At 38.1% G+C, this 15,760-nt stretch overlaps 1 protein-coding gene across 1 annotated transcript in view; it reads right to left on the bottom strand.

Annotated features, from left to right (window-relative positions):
- The window catches only part of LOC140714804 (protein kinase C alpha type), a 355,866-nt gene that overhangs the window by 13,368 nt on the left and 326,738 nt on the right, over positions 1-15,760 (bottom strand). The window contains exons 14-15 of the mRNA XM_073026399.1: positions 5,852-5,932; positions 2,457-2,564 (exon numbers count right to left, since the gene is read on the bottom strand). Coding sequence (XP_072882500.1) covers positions 2,457-2,564; positions 5,852-5,932 — 189 coding nt within the window. The remainder of the gene's footprint in view (positions 1-2,456; positions 2,565-5,851; positions 5,933-15,760) is intronic.

The raw sequence follows: 15,760 nt of genomic DNA on the forward strand, positions 1-15,760 counted from the left end.
ACAACATCATATGTCTTACACTTAAGAGCGACTTTGAGTAGTGAGAGTTGTTTCTTGGAATCAAACGGTTCAAAAATAAAGCCACAAGCCCCACTTAAATGGAAATTTCTATTACAACTACTTTGTAAAACATTTAGTAAAAACTACTTTTATAAAGTGTGTCATATTATCCTTGCCTTTATTGTGAAAATACTACACGGAAGAAATTTTCTAGTTTTCATTACTTTTTTGATGGCTCAACAAGAGCAGAAATAACTGCATGTGTTATTTTCCAGCAGGTCGTTAACTGTAAGATATAGAACATATAAATGTGTTTGCAAATTCAGCATGTACAGTGGATTCTGGTTAATTGGGACACATTGGGACCAGTACATTTTGGCCCAATTAAGTGGCTGCCCCAATTAGCTGAAGTTTCATGGAAATAGTTAAAAAGGTATATAAAAAAAAGACAAATTACCATTTAACTGAGTAACAAATTATGTATTTAAATGAAATACAAATTAATTAGAGCACTACCAATACTACTACAATACTATGAAACTATTAGTTCCTGATAGTTATTGACAGAGGAGTTCATCCAGTGTATACTGCCATGTTCTTTTGATTGACTGTAAATGAACAAAATCAGAGCAGACATCTAATGCAGATAGGTGTGATATCTTGGTAAGGGTCTGAATTTTTAAAAGTCAAAACAAAAAAAACCAAAATGATAAAAAAAAATCACTGCTTTTTGAATTAGTGTCCATCAGCCCAAATCGATAACATAATGCACGCATGTGCAACTGGCTCTATTTAAAAACTGTTCACTCTCAGCATGGTGTAGTACCTAATGACCACTGAAGTACACATGACTGATGCTAGTTAGAAACTGTTTGGCAACAGTATAGTGTCCCAAATAAACATGGGAATCCTCGTTACTTTTTTGATTAGTTTTTGTTCTTTAAGTGCTGCCCTGATTAACTGATGATCCAATTTAAATGGAATCTACTTTATTTATTAACAAGATGTTCTTAAAAGGACATAAAAAATGACCGTGTCATTCAGTAAAATATTTGCTGATCCAGTCATGGCCTTAACATTACTCTCCTGCTCTCTCCACATAGATCTCACCTTCCTATAGTTTGTGTTTCTCAGTCTCTGCATCAAGTACAGTCAGTGACTGTTTCTATTGCTGCCTGGCATGGAAAATTCCAAAAGCTATGACAAAATAAATTCCTCCTCCTACTCCTCATCTGAAATGAGTGAACCTCTATTTGGAAACTGCCCCTACTAGTCTTCTATACCATTTGGATGGAAACATCTTCTCATTGTCCACCTTGTTAATCCCCTTCAGAATCTTATATTTCAATCAGGACACTAATTCTTTGTCTCTACTCTATTCGGCATAGGCCCAACTTGCAACCTACTTTTCTTCACATGTCAACACTGTTATTGCAAGAATCAACCTGGTGAACCTAACCTACATTCATCCTTACGAATGCTGACTTAAACTACACAAGTACTCTTTTCTTTCAGTTAGTCCTGATGAAGGGTCTCGGCCCGAAACGTCAACTGTACTTCTTCCTATAGATGCTACCTGGCCTGCTGTGTTCCACCAGCATTTTGTGTGTGTTACAAGTACTCTAGGTTTGGTCTCAGTGGTGCCAAATATGGTCCCATTAAAATATCTTGTTTTTATCCTCTACCTCATGGCATATTATCTGGCTCTTTCTGTTTGTTGCAGTTACGCTTTGAATGCGAATGTAAGAGTTATTATTATTAATCAATGGTCAAATGGATAAAGTAGGCCAAAGACCTGGTTGTGGGCTGTATAACTTATGCCTGTGGAATACTGAGAAGAGTAGGAATATACAGACCATAGAGTTCATGTCCACAAATCCCTAAAGGTAACAAAAAATAAAAGAAAAAGTAATTATGAAGGTATTTTGATACATTTTCACCAAGAATATAAGAGAAGGAAGATCACAAGATATTTGAGGATAATGCATGAACTGAAGAATTTTAATTAAGACATATAGAAAAAATGCGAGATCTACAGATAGGAAGGAAGGACCTATTTCTCCCAGCTCAGAGGTGAATGACCTGGAGGAAATAGGATTATAGTAATCTTCGATGGTTCAGAAAGAAGTTGAGGAAAAATATTTGATCCAGAGGGTGGTGGGGTCAAGAGCTTTATGCTTGAAAGAATGGGAAAGGCAGATACCCTCATCCCATTTAAAAATAGTGCTAGAATGTGCTAATTAGAAACTGAGAGCTGGAAAATGCTGGGCGCCTCTTTCTTATTTGGTTGGCCTGCACAAGAACTGGTGAATAGGCACCATTGCCATAATTGTCAATGATCTTAAGAGTTTTTATCGCATTGGTCTATCACATTGCACAGAGAAGCAATTATTAACATGCAATATGAAATGTGATGATACTATTTGTGTTGTCATGCTACCAGATTGATGTCTTACCCCTTTGCAGATCAAAACGGCTTCCTTTGACAGGGATTTAGGATAAGATACATTATGTTCCATGATAGATTGGAAGAGCTCATCCTCATCTTCCCCATCAAATGGAGGCTGTCAGAATGTATAAAGCAAAAAAAAATCTTTAGTTAAAACACCCATAAAACTGCCAAGATAAGAAAGCATTAAATAACCTCTAAACACAAACAGGTTTGTGTTGTTTTAAAGTTTGTCTAATTTATATTCGACAGTTCAGCTTTTGTTTTCCTTTAAAGACGTCATGGACTAACCTATGCTCAAGTTTTTATGAGGTGTTACTTTGATTTATTTTAGTGCTTTTTAAGTTTTCTACTTCAGACTAATTTGGAATTGATACCAACAATAGGAAAATGTTGTGTATACTTAATTTTCTGTACTGCTTCCCAAATGTGCTATGTTAAAAGAGCTAAAAAAACAGGATCTCAAAATTTGTTATCTTCTGGATTATGCCTGGTGCCACACACTATTAATAGTAGGGAAAAGAGGAGAGGGTAGATGAAAGCTGAGGAGCTGCTGCAGGAGGGAGGAATTCAGGTTTATGAACCAGTTAGATCTCTTATGAGACAGAGGTGATCTGTAGAAGAGCGGTGGGTTGAATCTGAACTTGTGGGGGATCAATATCTTGCCAGGTATATTTAGCTGTGGGGGTGGGGTGGTAATCTATTCTGGCAAGGTTGGGACCCAGAGTAGTGGTGTGGCCAATGGGAAAGGCAAATATAGAAATTAAAGTGAGCTAGTCCATTTGACAGGGCAGGGGTACAGGAGAGGGAGCAAGGAAGTCTGAACTACTGTACATTTAATGCAAAAAAAAAGTCTTGATATCAAAGGCAGATGAGGTTAGGGCATGGGTGGGCCCATGAGTTGTGATATTATAATCATTATAAAATTATAGTTGAGGGATGGGCGGACCTGACACTTGAACGTTCTGAGGTATAGGTGTGATAGAGGTGGAAGGAAGAGCGGGAGTTGTATTTTTAATTAGGGCGGATACCATGGCAGTGCATTGAGAGGATATTCCTGGGGGAATGTTCAGTAAGACTCTATATGTAGAACTTAGAAATAAGATTGAGGTAATCACTTTGGGATTGTACTAAAGGCTTCCCAATAGTTAGTAGGTATTATAAGACCAAGTATGTAGGGAGATTTTAGGCAACTGTAGGAATTATATAGTTGTAGTTTTAGCTTTGCATCTATTGACCAGGACTGTCATAGAGCTGGGGCATTAGAAGGGGCTGAATTTGTGGCCAGGAAAGCATTCTCAAGCAAGTTGTAGATGGCCCTATCTACAAGTCCAGAGAAGGGAAATATCGGGCCTTCTCTTGGAAAATCAAGGCTGGGAAAGTGGCTGAAGTGCTTTGGTGCAGCATGTCAGAACCAGTGACTGTAATTCTATTAACTGTACAATAGTTAAGGAAAAAAGGTGGTCAGGTCCACAAGTTAAAGTCCTAAATTGGGGAAGGTTAATTTTGATGGCATAGACAAGAACTTGGAAAGGATGGTGGATTTATTGAACGAACTGCCAGAGGAAGTGATAGATCTGGGTACAATTACAACGCTAAGTGGACATTTGGACAGATTCATGTATAGAAAAAGTTTAGTGGGATATGAAACAAAAATAGGAAATAGATGATCTCCAGAAGATACCTTGGTGGGCATATATGAGTTGCCCCAACAGATTTGTTTCTTTGATCTATAACTCTATGACTCCATAACCTAGGTGATGGGTTGGTGACCTGCTCCAAAAGTCATGGATAACCCATAAGTATGTGCAAGTAGTAGTGGGTGATGAAATGTCTGATTTTGTTTCCATGGGTTTTTGCTTGAGGCCTTCTACTGATGCCCTACAACAGTGCAGTATTGATTCTCATTCCAAATGAACGTCGTTTTCATCTCAGGAATGTTACTAGTACAGAGGCTTTGGGTAAAATTCTATAGGGTTTAGCAATGGATGGAATCAGAGGACCAGCATTTCCAAATTGCTAGTGCACAGCTTTCATTAGTCATGAACAAAAAACTGTAGCAGGGCTGATAATCCTGTTGCCTTGCTGCATTGGGAGGATAAGGATGAGATATCACCACAATCCTTTCTTGCTATAAACCATATAAGTTGGAATAAGCATCTTGCAGAAAGTAGTAGTGAGTGAATAATTAAAGGGTGCTGCTGCAGCAATAAATATTTGCTGCATTTGAAATCACTTTTTCTCCAGAATCTGCCACATCATCTGTTTGAAGAGTGGCCTGATTTTCCTTTTATCATTATTAATAGTACAAGCCAAAAATACATACCTAATGAATGTATTTTAAGGGCGGTGTGTACTTTGTGGTTATTTTCATGACTTCCTTGCTCTATTAATATCGAGGAACCTGAAAGTTTTTTTTAAACCATGTTCTGAATCTACCTTGCAAAACAATTTTCTTTTGGAAAAACTGGACTTAAGATATTCTACAATTGCTGTATCAGTGATTCAGATAAGGGTTGAAAATTTACAAAGACAAAATATTGGTAAGAATATGTAACTTAATATGTCGCAGGGTATCACTACAAAAAGCAATGTTCTCTCTCTTGCCATGGCTTTTCTGCACTTCTGCATTTGTCAGCTTAGCAACTGATGTTTACTGTTTACTCGATGGCCTGGTGAGACAAAATTTGACAGCAACCTCTGAATTTAACTCTCTACAGTTTCACAGTTGGCTCATTTGTCAATTACAGTGTTGATTTCCTTTCAGTATGTATTTTTGTGTGCAGTTTATTGCAAGTTAACAACAGTCAATTTTAGAAGGCTGCAAAGCAGTTTGCTTTGCCTCTGAGCTCCTTGTGTAAAAGAGGCATCTCAAACTCCTTTCCAGGCAAGTGTACCAGAGTCTTGTACATGCCCATGCTTATATGGACAAGTGCAAAAGCTAGCATCTATGGGAAAGAGTACAGTCGATGTTTCAGGCCGAGACCCTTCATCAGGACTGGACCAAAACGCCTTCCTATTTTCACCCATGACCTTGTGTGTCTTCCTCCCCTCCCTCCACCCTCTAACCCTGACTCCGCATCTTTTTATCTCCAGTCCCGCTGAAGGGTCTCGGCCTGAAACGTAAGCAACACCCTTTTCCATTGATACTGCTTGGCCTGCTGAGTTGCTCCAGTATTTTGTGTGTGTTGCTTGGATTTCCAGCATCTGCGGATTTTCTCTTGTTTGTGATATTCCAATCATTTTACTACATAATCATATTTTTGAATGAATAAGTAGAAGAGGAAAAAAATCAACATCCAACCTTTTATATCATTCAGATACCAACTTACATAATTATTTTGTAAAAAAAACTTGAAAGCATTTTCATTAAAAAAAATTATATTTGCCCAAGTTTCTTACCTGACCAGCCAGCATTTCATAAAGCAATACTCCATAGGCCCACCAGTCCACAGATTTTCCATATGGCTGATAAGCAATAATCTAAAAAGAGGAAATTGACACAATTACTGTACACCTTAAATACTTTTATAAGGATTATAAGTGTTTCTAAGAAGTGAGACCATTTTGCCATCTCAGTCCCTGCCAAAACATTAAGCAAGATACTTTCAATGAGCTTGGTTATATTTCCAAAATGTACCTTTTCTGGTCATGGTATCACCTGAGCCATTTATGGGCAGTATGTGCTCCCACACACAGATGGTAATGGTTACTATTCTCAACTCTCTTTGTTGAAGGGACACAGAATTAGGAACATTAGAAAGGCTAATCCAGTGGCTCCTGTTTAAAATTTGCTTTCCATCAGTACCATAAAGCACAATTACTTTAAATTTGTTTTAATGTAAGTTACAAAAAATACTGGAACTAATCCATGAATTGCATCACTCGATCCTTACTGCAACTTTCCATATGTAATGATAATACCTTTGGCATGCCAGTTCTAAAGTGATTAATGAGGACAACGTGGGAACCACCATTATGTAACATATAGAATCCTAAAATTGGATTCAAACAGTGCCAGTTTTCACAATGTACGCCCGCTGCTTCCTCCTATCCATAAATGTTTTCTTAACACTTATTCAGGATATCACTGTAGTACGCAGAGGAACTGCTGCATAAGGATTATTTTAAAAAAAGACTTAACATAATCTATTTTTATAAATAACTGCAGCAAGTTTAAACTAATTAAATCAAATGTTAGAGAAACAGTTTCTTGAATCTGTTCCACCATTTGGTTAGATCATGCTGAAATATATTTGCTCCATGTGCCTTCAATTCACTGGTTTCTTTTCCCTCCATGTGTATGACAATAAGGTTGATTGATTAAATTACTGCCTTATGACTTATTGACAATATCTCATATTTTCAACATCTGTAGTACAAAAAGTAAAGAAGATGCAGCATCCATTCCCTTCTGCATAAAAATAATGCCAGGGTACTGGGAGTGACAAGCTACCTAAGAGTGTATTTTTTTAAAAAAATTAAATTTTATCAGATAAAAATCACTGATTATTTGTCAGAACCAGAATCGGGGACTGTTCCGAAATCTAATGTCAGAGGGAAAGAAACTGTGGGGAGCAGACTCCATGATGAGAAAATGGCATGTCTCAGATGGTGAGGGTCCTTAATAATGGATGCTACTTTCTTGAGGCACTGCTGTTTGAAGATATCTTCTGGTGGGGAGGGTTATGCCTGTGATGGAACTGACTGTGTTTACACCCCTTGCAGCATCTTTTGATCCTGCACATTGGAGCTCCTAAATCAGGCAACCAGCCAGAATACTCACTACCATAGGTGCATAAGATGATGATTGTGTGGATAGTCAGAGGCTTTTTCCCAGGGCTGAAATGGCTAGCACAAGAGGACACAGTTTTAAGGTGCTTGGAAGTAGGTACAGAGGAGATGTCAGGGGTAAGTTTTTTTACGCAGAGAGTGGTGAGTGTGTGGAATGGGCTGCCGGTAACACTGATGGAGGCGGATATGATAGGGTCTTTTAAGAGACTCCTGGACAGGTACGTGGAACTCAGAAAAATAGAGGGCTATGGGTAACCCTAGTAATTTCTAAGGTAGGGACGTGTTCGGCACAGCTTTGTGGACTGAAGGGCCTGTATTGTGCTGTAGGTTTGCTATATTTCTATGTACATCTATAGAAAATTGTTAAGAGTTTTTAGTGACATAAGACTACTCAATCTCCTCAAAGTCTTAATGAAGTAAGACTTCATCTTGACAGTAGAGGAGTCAAGATGAAGCCATACTCAGGTTGGAGGAACAACACCTTATATACGGTTTGGGTAGCCTCCAACCAGATGGCATGAACGTTGACTTCTCTAACTTCCGTTAATGCTCCTCCCCTTCTTACCCCATCCCTGATATATTTAGTTTTTTTTTCTCTCTCTCTGCCCATCACTCTGCCTGTTCTCCATATCCCTCTGGTGCGCCCCTCCCCCTTTCTTTCTCCCTAGGCCTCCCGTCCCATGATCCTTTCCCTTCTCCAGCTCTGTATCCCTTTTGCCAATCACCTTTCCAGCTCTTGGCTTCACCCCACCCCCTGCGGTCTTCTCCTATCATTTTGGATCTCCCCCTCCCCCTCCTATTTTCAAATCTCTTACTATCTTTTATTTCAGTTAGTCCTGACGAAGGGCCTTGGCCCGAAATGTTGACATTGCTTCTTCCTCTAGATGCTGCCTGGCCTGTTGTGTTCCACCAGCACTGTGTGTGTGTTCCCAGGAACTTGAAGCTGCTTGCCCTTTCCACTGCTGTCCCTTTAGTGGGGACTGGTGTAGGTTTTCCCAACTTGTCCTTCCTTAACTGTACAATTCCTTGACCTTGCTGACAGTGAGTGCAAAGTTGTTGTGACACCATTCAACCAGCTGATCTATCTCACTGCTGTATGCCTCTTCAGGGCCATCTGAGTGGTGTCATTGGCAAATTTCTTGATGGTGATTAAGTCATTCCTAACCACACAGTCATGAGTGTAGAAAGAGTAGAGCAGTGGGCTAATCACACATCCTGAGGTGCACTAGTGTTGACTGTAAGCGAGGATGTTATTACTGATTCATACTGAATATGGTCTCCTGGTCTCCCAATAAGAAAGTCGACAATCTAGTTGCAGAGGGAAGTACAGAGGCCGAGGTATTGAGGCTTTTTAATTAGTACTGAGGGGAAGATGGTATTGAACACTGTGCAGTAGTCGATACACAGCAGCCTTGCTGTTGTCTAGGTGCTCCAAAGCCAAGTGAAAAGCCAATGAGACTGCATCCACTGTAGGGCTGTTGTGGTGGTGGGCAAATGGCAGTGGGTCCAGGCTTTAATCTGAGCCATGATCTACCTCTCAAAGCACTTCACAGTAGATGTGAATGCTACAGGATGATAGTTGTTGAGTCAGTTCACTTTGCTCTTCTTGGGCACCTTTGATGCCTTTTTGAAGCCATGTTGGAATCTCTGACTGCAGGAGTGAGAGGCTGAATTATAATTCCTATCCCTAGAGCCAGCAAGATCAGCCATAATGTAGCACATTTGTTCAACAAACTCCCACTGCATATGTCAGAAGTCCAGCTACATTTACAAATCCTATGGTAGCCATAGTCTTAAAGTGCAATTCCTGCTGAGCAATACAATTTATAATTTGCTGAGAAACGAGAAAAGTACATTTACATAAGGTTTGAGTTTCTACAGGCAATATGAGCATTTTGTAAGGATGATTGAAAGTTTGGTAAAACAGAAAATGCTGTAAATATTAATTTGAGTAGGCAGCATTGGGCAAGGAAGAAACATTTCTGTCTAGAAATTCATCCATGGGTAGTACTGCTTCACATAGAAGAAGCAGTTTGTTCTACTTTGCTTCTGAAATTCTGTTCCTAAGCAATTTAAAAAAAATTGTAAATGGAATATAATGTGCTGCATTGACAAGAGATGAATTTCTAGGCATTAACGCTTTGTATCAATAATCTTTCCTTCAGGCTGATTTCTGATAGGCAGGTGTTTTTTTTTGTTTGTTTTGCAGTCCACCATTAATATTACAATTATATCACCGTTATCTGCCAGATATTCATAATTTGCATGCTGGATTCTTACCACTTCCAACATTCTGTTTTTTGTTGAGATTCCCAACATTATTAGTGTTATTGTTCCATAGCTGTGTATGGTCACAAAATTTTAGTTTTGTACAATTCCTCATATAGATCATTTGTGATTACAAAGCCATTTCTTACTTGCTCTATTGGTTTCTACCTTATGATATACACTCAGTAGCCACTTTATTATGTTTACCTGTACACCTATTTGTTAATATGTTTATCTAATCAGCCAATCATGTGGCAGCAAGTCAATACTAAAAAACATGCAGACATGGTCAAGAGGCTCAGTTGCAGTTTGGATCGAGTATCTGATTGGGAAGAGATTTGACTTATGTGACTTTGACCATGGAATAATTGTTGATGCCAGACGAGTGGCTTGAGTATGGCAAAAACTGCTGACTTCCTGGGATTTTCACACACAACAGGCTCTAGTGTTTTTACGGAGAATGGTGCATTAAATGAAAAGCATCCATTGAGTGGCAGTTCTGTTGGCGAAAATGCCTTGTTAATGAGAGCGGTTAGAGGAGAATGGCCAGACTGGTTTAAACTGACAGGAACTCAAGTAACCCCATATTACAACAGAGGTGTGCAGAAGAGTATCCCTGAATGCACAACATGTTGAACCCTAAAGTGGGTGGGCTACAGCAGAGGATCACAAACATACACTCAGTGGCCACTTTATTAGGTATAGGAGGTAGATAACCCACTTCACTTCAATTTAAAATGTTTCATTTCTAAGTTTCTCAGTCCTGCTGAGGGGTCATGGGCCTCTCTCCACAGCTGCTCAGTATTTCCAGTATTTTCTGCTTTCATTTCATTCAAGGTCAAGCTGGATTTCATTTAGGTGACAAAACAGAAGAGAGTAGCACCTTAATGATATGTGGATCAAAACTACAAGAGAAAACAGAATTAGTATTATGTAGTAGGGGTAAAAGCACAAAGCTCCATCAAGGTATGGTATTACAGTGATATTGCATTAATTCCTGAAGTCAGGACTGTAGACTGAAGTTTGAAATTACCATAACTTGTGGGAGAACTGAATTTCAGTTCAGAAGCCAGTAATAACAATGGTGGCCATGAAATTATTGGATTGTTGGTTCAGTATTATCTGCCACCCTTGCCTGGCTACTCTGACTAAATTACTCAGTTTTGGTAGCTAGGGGCAGCAAATGCCAACCATGCTACTGGTAGTCACAAAAAAAATTCAGAGTTCCAAACTAAAAATGGAAGTAAAATTTGTCTTTCACAGGATTAACTGGCGAAATGCTGAAGGTTAAATGATTAGTGTATTTATCTTCAACATGGATCATTTCTGAAAATTGTCCAAGCCCTTTGTACAGCTGTCAATACTTAACTGTGGGACTTGGGTGAAAATAGTACAAAATGTGAATAAAATAGGCACAAATGGATTCAATTTCACAGCATCTGTATCCTGGCAGATGCAAGTTTGTCAGTTTGCTAACATTTTGTGCGGCACAGTAACATAGTGGTTAGCATAATGCTCTACAGCACCGGCGACTGGAAGATCGGGGTTCAGTTCTCGCTGCTGTCTGTAAATTGTCTTCTTGTGACTGTGTGGGGTTCCCCCGGTGCTCTGATTTATTTCCAGTCTTATGGGTTAGGGTTAATTGAGGGCATACTATGGTGACACTGGAACTTCGGCAGCACTTTGTGGGCTGCCCCTAACATCCTTGGGCTGTGTTAGTTGTTGACATAAATGACACATTTCCCTGTATGTTTTAATGTACATGTGACAAATAAAGCTTATCTTTCATTTGTGAACCAATTGTACATAAATCGGGTGTCTTATCTGCTTAAACTAATATATCTCAAAGAGTAGCTGCAAAGCATTTTAAGGAACAAAGTATCAAAGGTATAACTAAAATGCAAGTTTCTTTTTTTTTTACTATATTTCACATTCTATTTTTCTAAAGTCTCTGGCCTTGTTACCTCATTTAATCTTAACATAGAAACCAAAGCCCCTCCGGTTGGCATTTAAAAAAAAAAATCACATCCTTCTATTATCTGTAGTGCCACTGGTAAAAAGAAAATTGCATGTGCTGCCAGCTGCACTCCTCCATTACAAACGTACCTTGAGGTTTGCTTAATATTTATGCTACCATGTTGCAGAATTCTATTTTCAGACTTTAGACTAAAAGATAGGTGGCAGAATGTTTGCTAGAAGATTAATCATTCTCTGCCACCTTCCTATAAATAGAGACAATGCTTCTCGTGCAAGATGTACAATCACTCACCAATTCTTTTTTTTCTTTCTTTAGCACCAATCTGTTTCACTGAACAAGCTTTTTAAGATCAGATCAGAATTGGGTTGATAAAATTCCCAAAGAAATTCTGCCACTTAGTTCAGTGATTTTTTTTCCCCCTAGGCTGCCCTTTGGGGTGGAGAAGCATTTACTTTTATTGAGCTGGCTGGTAATGCAAGAAAGATTTTATGTGCTATATGAAAGACATGGGAAACAGTTGCTTGTGGGCAATGGTGAGCTATTTTGGTCCATTCTCATGAAGTGCTTACATGTGAAGGCTGTGGATAAAGAAGTTTGTGAGATCAGTCAGGATAAAGTGAACATTTGATGCTGCAACATTTGTCATGCATACAAGAGGTAAAAGTTGTGAGATTTGATTGAAGAAGCACCGTTGTCTATGTCAGTTTGGGGAGTGGGCGACTGAAGCTAGCCAAGTAATCCTCACTAATGGTTCTAATGATTATGGTGTCATATATGAGATATTCATTCTTAATGGAGGATGAGGTTAGATAGGATGGTGTCCAATCCCATCTTACACCTGATACTGAAAGTAAAACTCCCAAATCAGTTAGAGACTGCCTAGTAAGCATGTTTTAAATGAAAATTATAATATATATAATAAATTGTGTTCCACTGTAAGAGATTTAAATTAAAGACTGCGGTCCACTTTTCAAGTTGATAAAATATTTATGAAAAATTACAAGGCCTAACTGTTTGAAAATGTATTTATTTACAGAGTAGAGCAGCATATATTTCCCATCCTTAGCTACCATGAATAGGTAATAGTGAGCTGCCTCCTTGAACTGCTACAAGTTCACCTGGTCAAGGTACTTTTCAGACTGTCTTTGAGGAGAGAATTCCAGGATATACACACAGTAACAGGGAAACAGAAGTCATATATTTAAAGTTGTGATGAGTTAAAGGGAACTTGCTTATGGTGGTGTTCTTTGCAACTGCTTTCTTGCCCATCTTAGCAAATTGGAGCTCAGAAACAATTGTGTTGATCCAGTTGCACACAGTGTTGATTATACCTCATCTAAAGTGTTGTTTTGGTCCTTTAATTTGTGAATGTACAAGCATTTTCTAATATGAATGGAGTGTACTATAAAGAACAACTGAAAAATGTATAGATCTGTATCCTTTGAGCTTCACCCTGTCTATGCCCCTCATGATCTTATATACTGCTATCAGTTTACCCCTCAATTTCCTGTGCTCCAGTAAAGTCCTAGTCAACACAACCTTTCCTTGTAATTCAGGCACCCGAGTCCAACCAACTTCCTAGTAAATATTCTGTGCATCTTTCTAGTTTAGTAATATCTTTCTTGTAGCAGGGTAACCAAAACTGTACACAATACTCTATAGGGCCTGACCAACATCTAGATTATAACTGCAACATAACTTCCCATCTCCTATACTTGGTGCCCTAATTAATGAATGCCAGTGTGCCAAACATTGTCTTCACTGCCCTGTCTACTTGTAATGTCACTTTCAGAAAAATAAGCATTTATACTTACCATTTCATAACATATAATTATATTTTTTCTGTTTCTTATTTGCACCTTTACCTAGGCTTAGAATACTTTAAGTACATCAAAAAGAGTGGACTATTTAATCCCACAGGCTAATTCTATTACTACTTAGATTATTTTTCAACTGCATCTTAATTATATTTATCTGTATTAAACCTAGAGCTTTGCATAACAGGTCTAATAGTCTGTTTTGATAAACTTAGTTGACTGTTATAGCCCCTTGAATGAGTCTGAAATTTCCATTATCTTTTGCATGAAAAATTCTGTCCAAACTCAATCCTGAATGGGCTAGTCCTAATTTTAATATTATGCCAACTAGCCTTTGAAAACATTGTAGTACTCCAGACAATTTGCACTGTACATTCTTAAGGCTTGCTTTATTGAGGTTCAATGTCTGAACCTCAATACTGAATTCTACATTGGTAAGATTTCATTCAACCACAGTACCCCTTTCACCTTTTTGAATTTTAAAACCCTTGAAATAAAAATAGCATTCCATTAGCTATTTTGATTATTTTTTACCTAGCCACAAGTTGTTGGTAATTTCAGTACAAAAAATACAAAAATGTTTTGGTTCTTCCACTGTTCTTAGTCATATCATTACAAGGATAATTAATAAATTCTGTGTCAATCTAATTAAGATCTGTATTGAGCAAACATTAAGTGAAGGTGGGATGCCAATCATAGGTTCCCTGAGGTTTAGATATCATAACACCTCTCCTTGGAGCTATGGAGTATCACAGCTTTTATAAGCATTATGCTGAAACAGCTGTTTTATTTCAGAAGCACAAGAGGCACCAGGATTTACTGAAGAAGGGAATGCCAACGAGACTTCTGACCTCAACAGCTTTCTAGACACTTCACCCTACATTTTGAGTTGAAGTGCATGATGTCAATACAGAGCTCTACTGTGACATCCTCTACTCTGATATGCTACTATTCACTATCTCGGCTTTCACATGAATTAGTGTCCATCTGTTGATCCATAACATGCTAAGGAAATTAATGCCATCGGGTGGTAGGTGAAAGCTTAGAGGAATTAAATGCCAACCTTATATTACTAACTATAAACCCATTAATCTTGTTTCTTGACATAGGTATCAAATTCTTCTGCTTTCAAAATCAACCATTAGTGTGTTTCTCAAATTCTGCTATATTGATGCAAGATTGCAAAACCTTAGAAATAATGAGTGGTAGAAATATATTAGTAATCCTGCCTGTAACCTACTACAAAACAAAAGTACCATGCTGTATGGCAGTTAATCAAAGTAGCATTTCTCTTTTCACTTGTTTCTTCCTTTCCCTAAATTAATCATGTTTTAGTTATTTTTACAAACTGATCATCCTAACTAAAGCAATTCTAGGTCAACAATTTATTTTGGTTATCCCACCCTGCCTTTATATTTAACTGCTGAATATTTAACTTCATCCTTAAATGAAATAATTTGAGGTTGCAAGAGTATTATCTTATGGCTTCTCTGGATTATTCCAATGACATTATTGTATTTCTCCTATGAGCATATGAAATCGGGGCAGGATACTTGAACCTCCATCCATATACTGTGGTTCATAGTGGGACAACGGGAAAAGCTATTGAAATGATTCAGGTGTGGGGAAACATGGGTCTGCAGTATGGACAATGTTATGATCAAGATGCAATTGGTGAAACATTCAAAGATTGAAGAATTGGAAAATACTATAGCTTTAGATTCATTTGAATCATTTTATATTTGTTCAGATTCAAACTGCAACGCGCAATCACGAAGATACCATCTCCACTGTAGTTATGGGGTCCTGTGCCATATAGTGGTGCATTATTTTGTTTTTATTTATGGGGATTTCTTTATGAACTGGTGCAAATACCCTCTGATCAAGTATCATAGAACAGTTGATTTGACAGCAGCCAATTTGTGTAAAGTACAGATTTCCCCACCTAACCTAATATAGTCAAACAAAACTATAGCATAGAAACAGGCCCTTTGGCCCATTTAGTCCATGCTGAGTTATTATTTTGCCTAGTCCCATCAACCTGCATCTAACCAAATTTCTCAGAAATGTTCAAATCAAACCCGCATCCAGCACTTCTGCTCACAGCTTGTTCCACACTCTCTAAGTGAAGAAATTCCTCCTTATATTCCACTTAAATGTTTCACCTGTCACCCATGACCTCTAGTTGTAGTCTCGCCCAACCTCAGTGGAAAAAGTCTGTTTGCATTTACCCTTTGTAGCCTTCAAAATTCTGTTTTTTCCTACAGCCCTCATAATTTTTAATATAGGATGATTTACGGTACTCAATTTATGCTTTTATGTATCTGTAAAATGTTATTAAACTGTTAGAAAGCCATTGTCCGCCTGTAAGGCTCAGATACTGATGTACCAGTACTACTTACAAAATAAAACTCTAAATTGAGCCAAAGGTATCACATAGAGTAAGGCACGACT

Source organism: Hemitrygon akajei, chromosome 22 (genome assembly GCF_048418815.1).
Source record: "Hemitrygon akajei chromosome 22, sHemAka1.3, whole genome shotgun sequence".
NCBI classification, from domain to species: Eukaryota; Metazoa; Chordata; class Chondrichthyes; order Myliobatiformes; family Dasyatidae; genus Hemitrygon; species Hemitrygon akajei.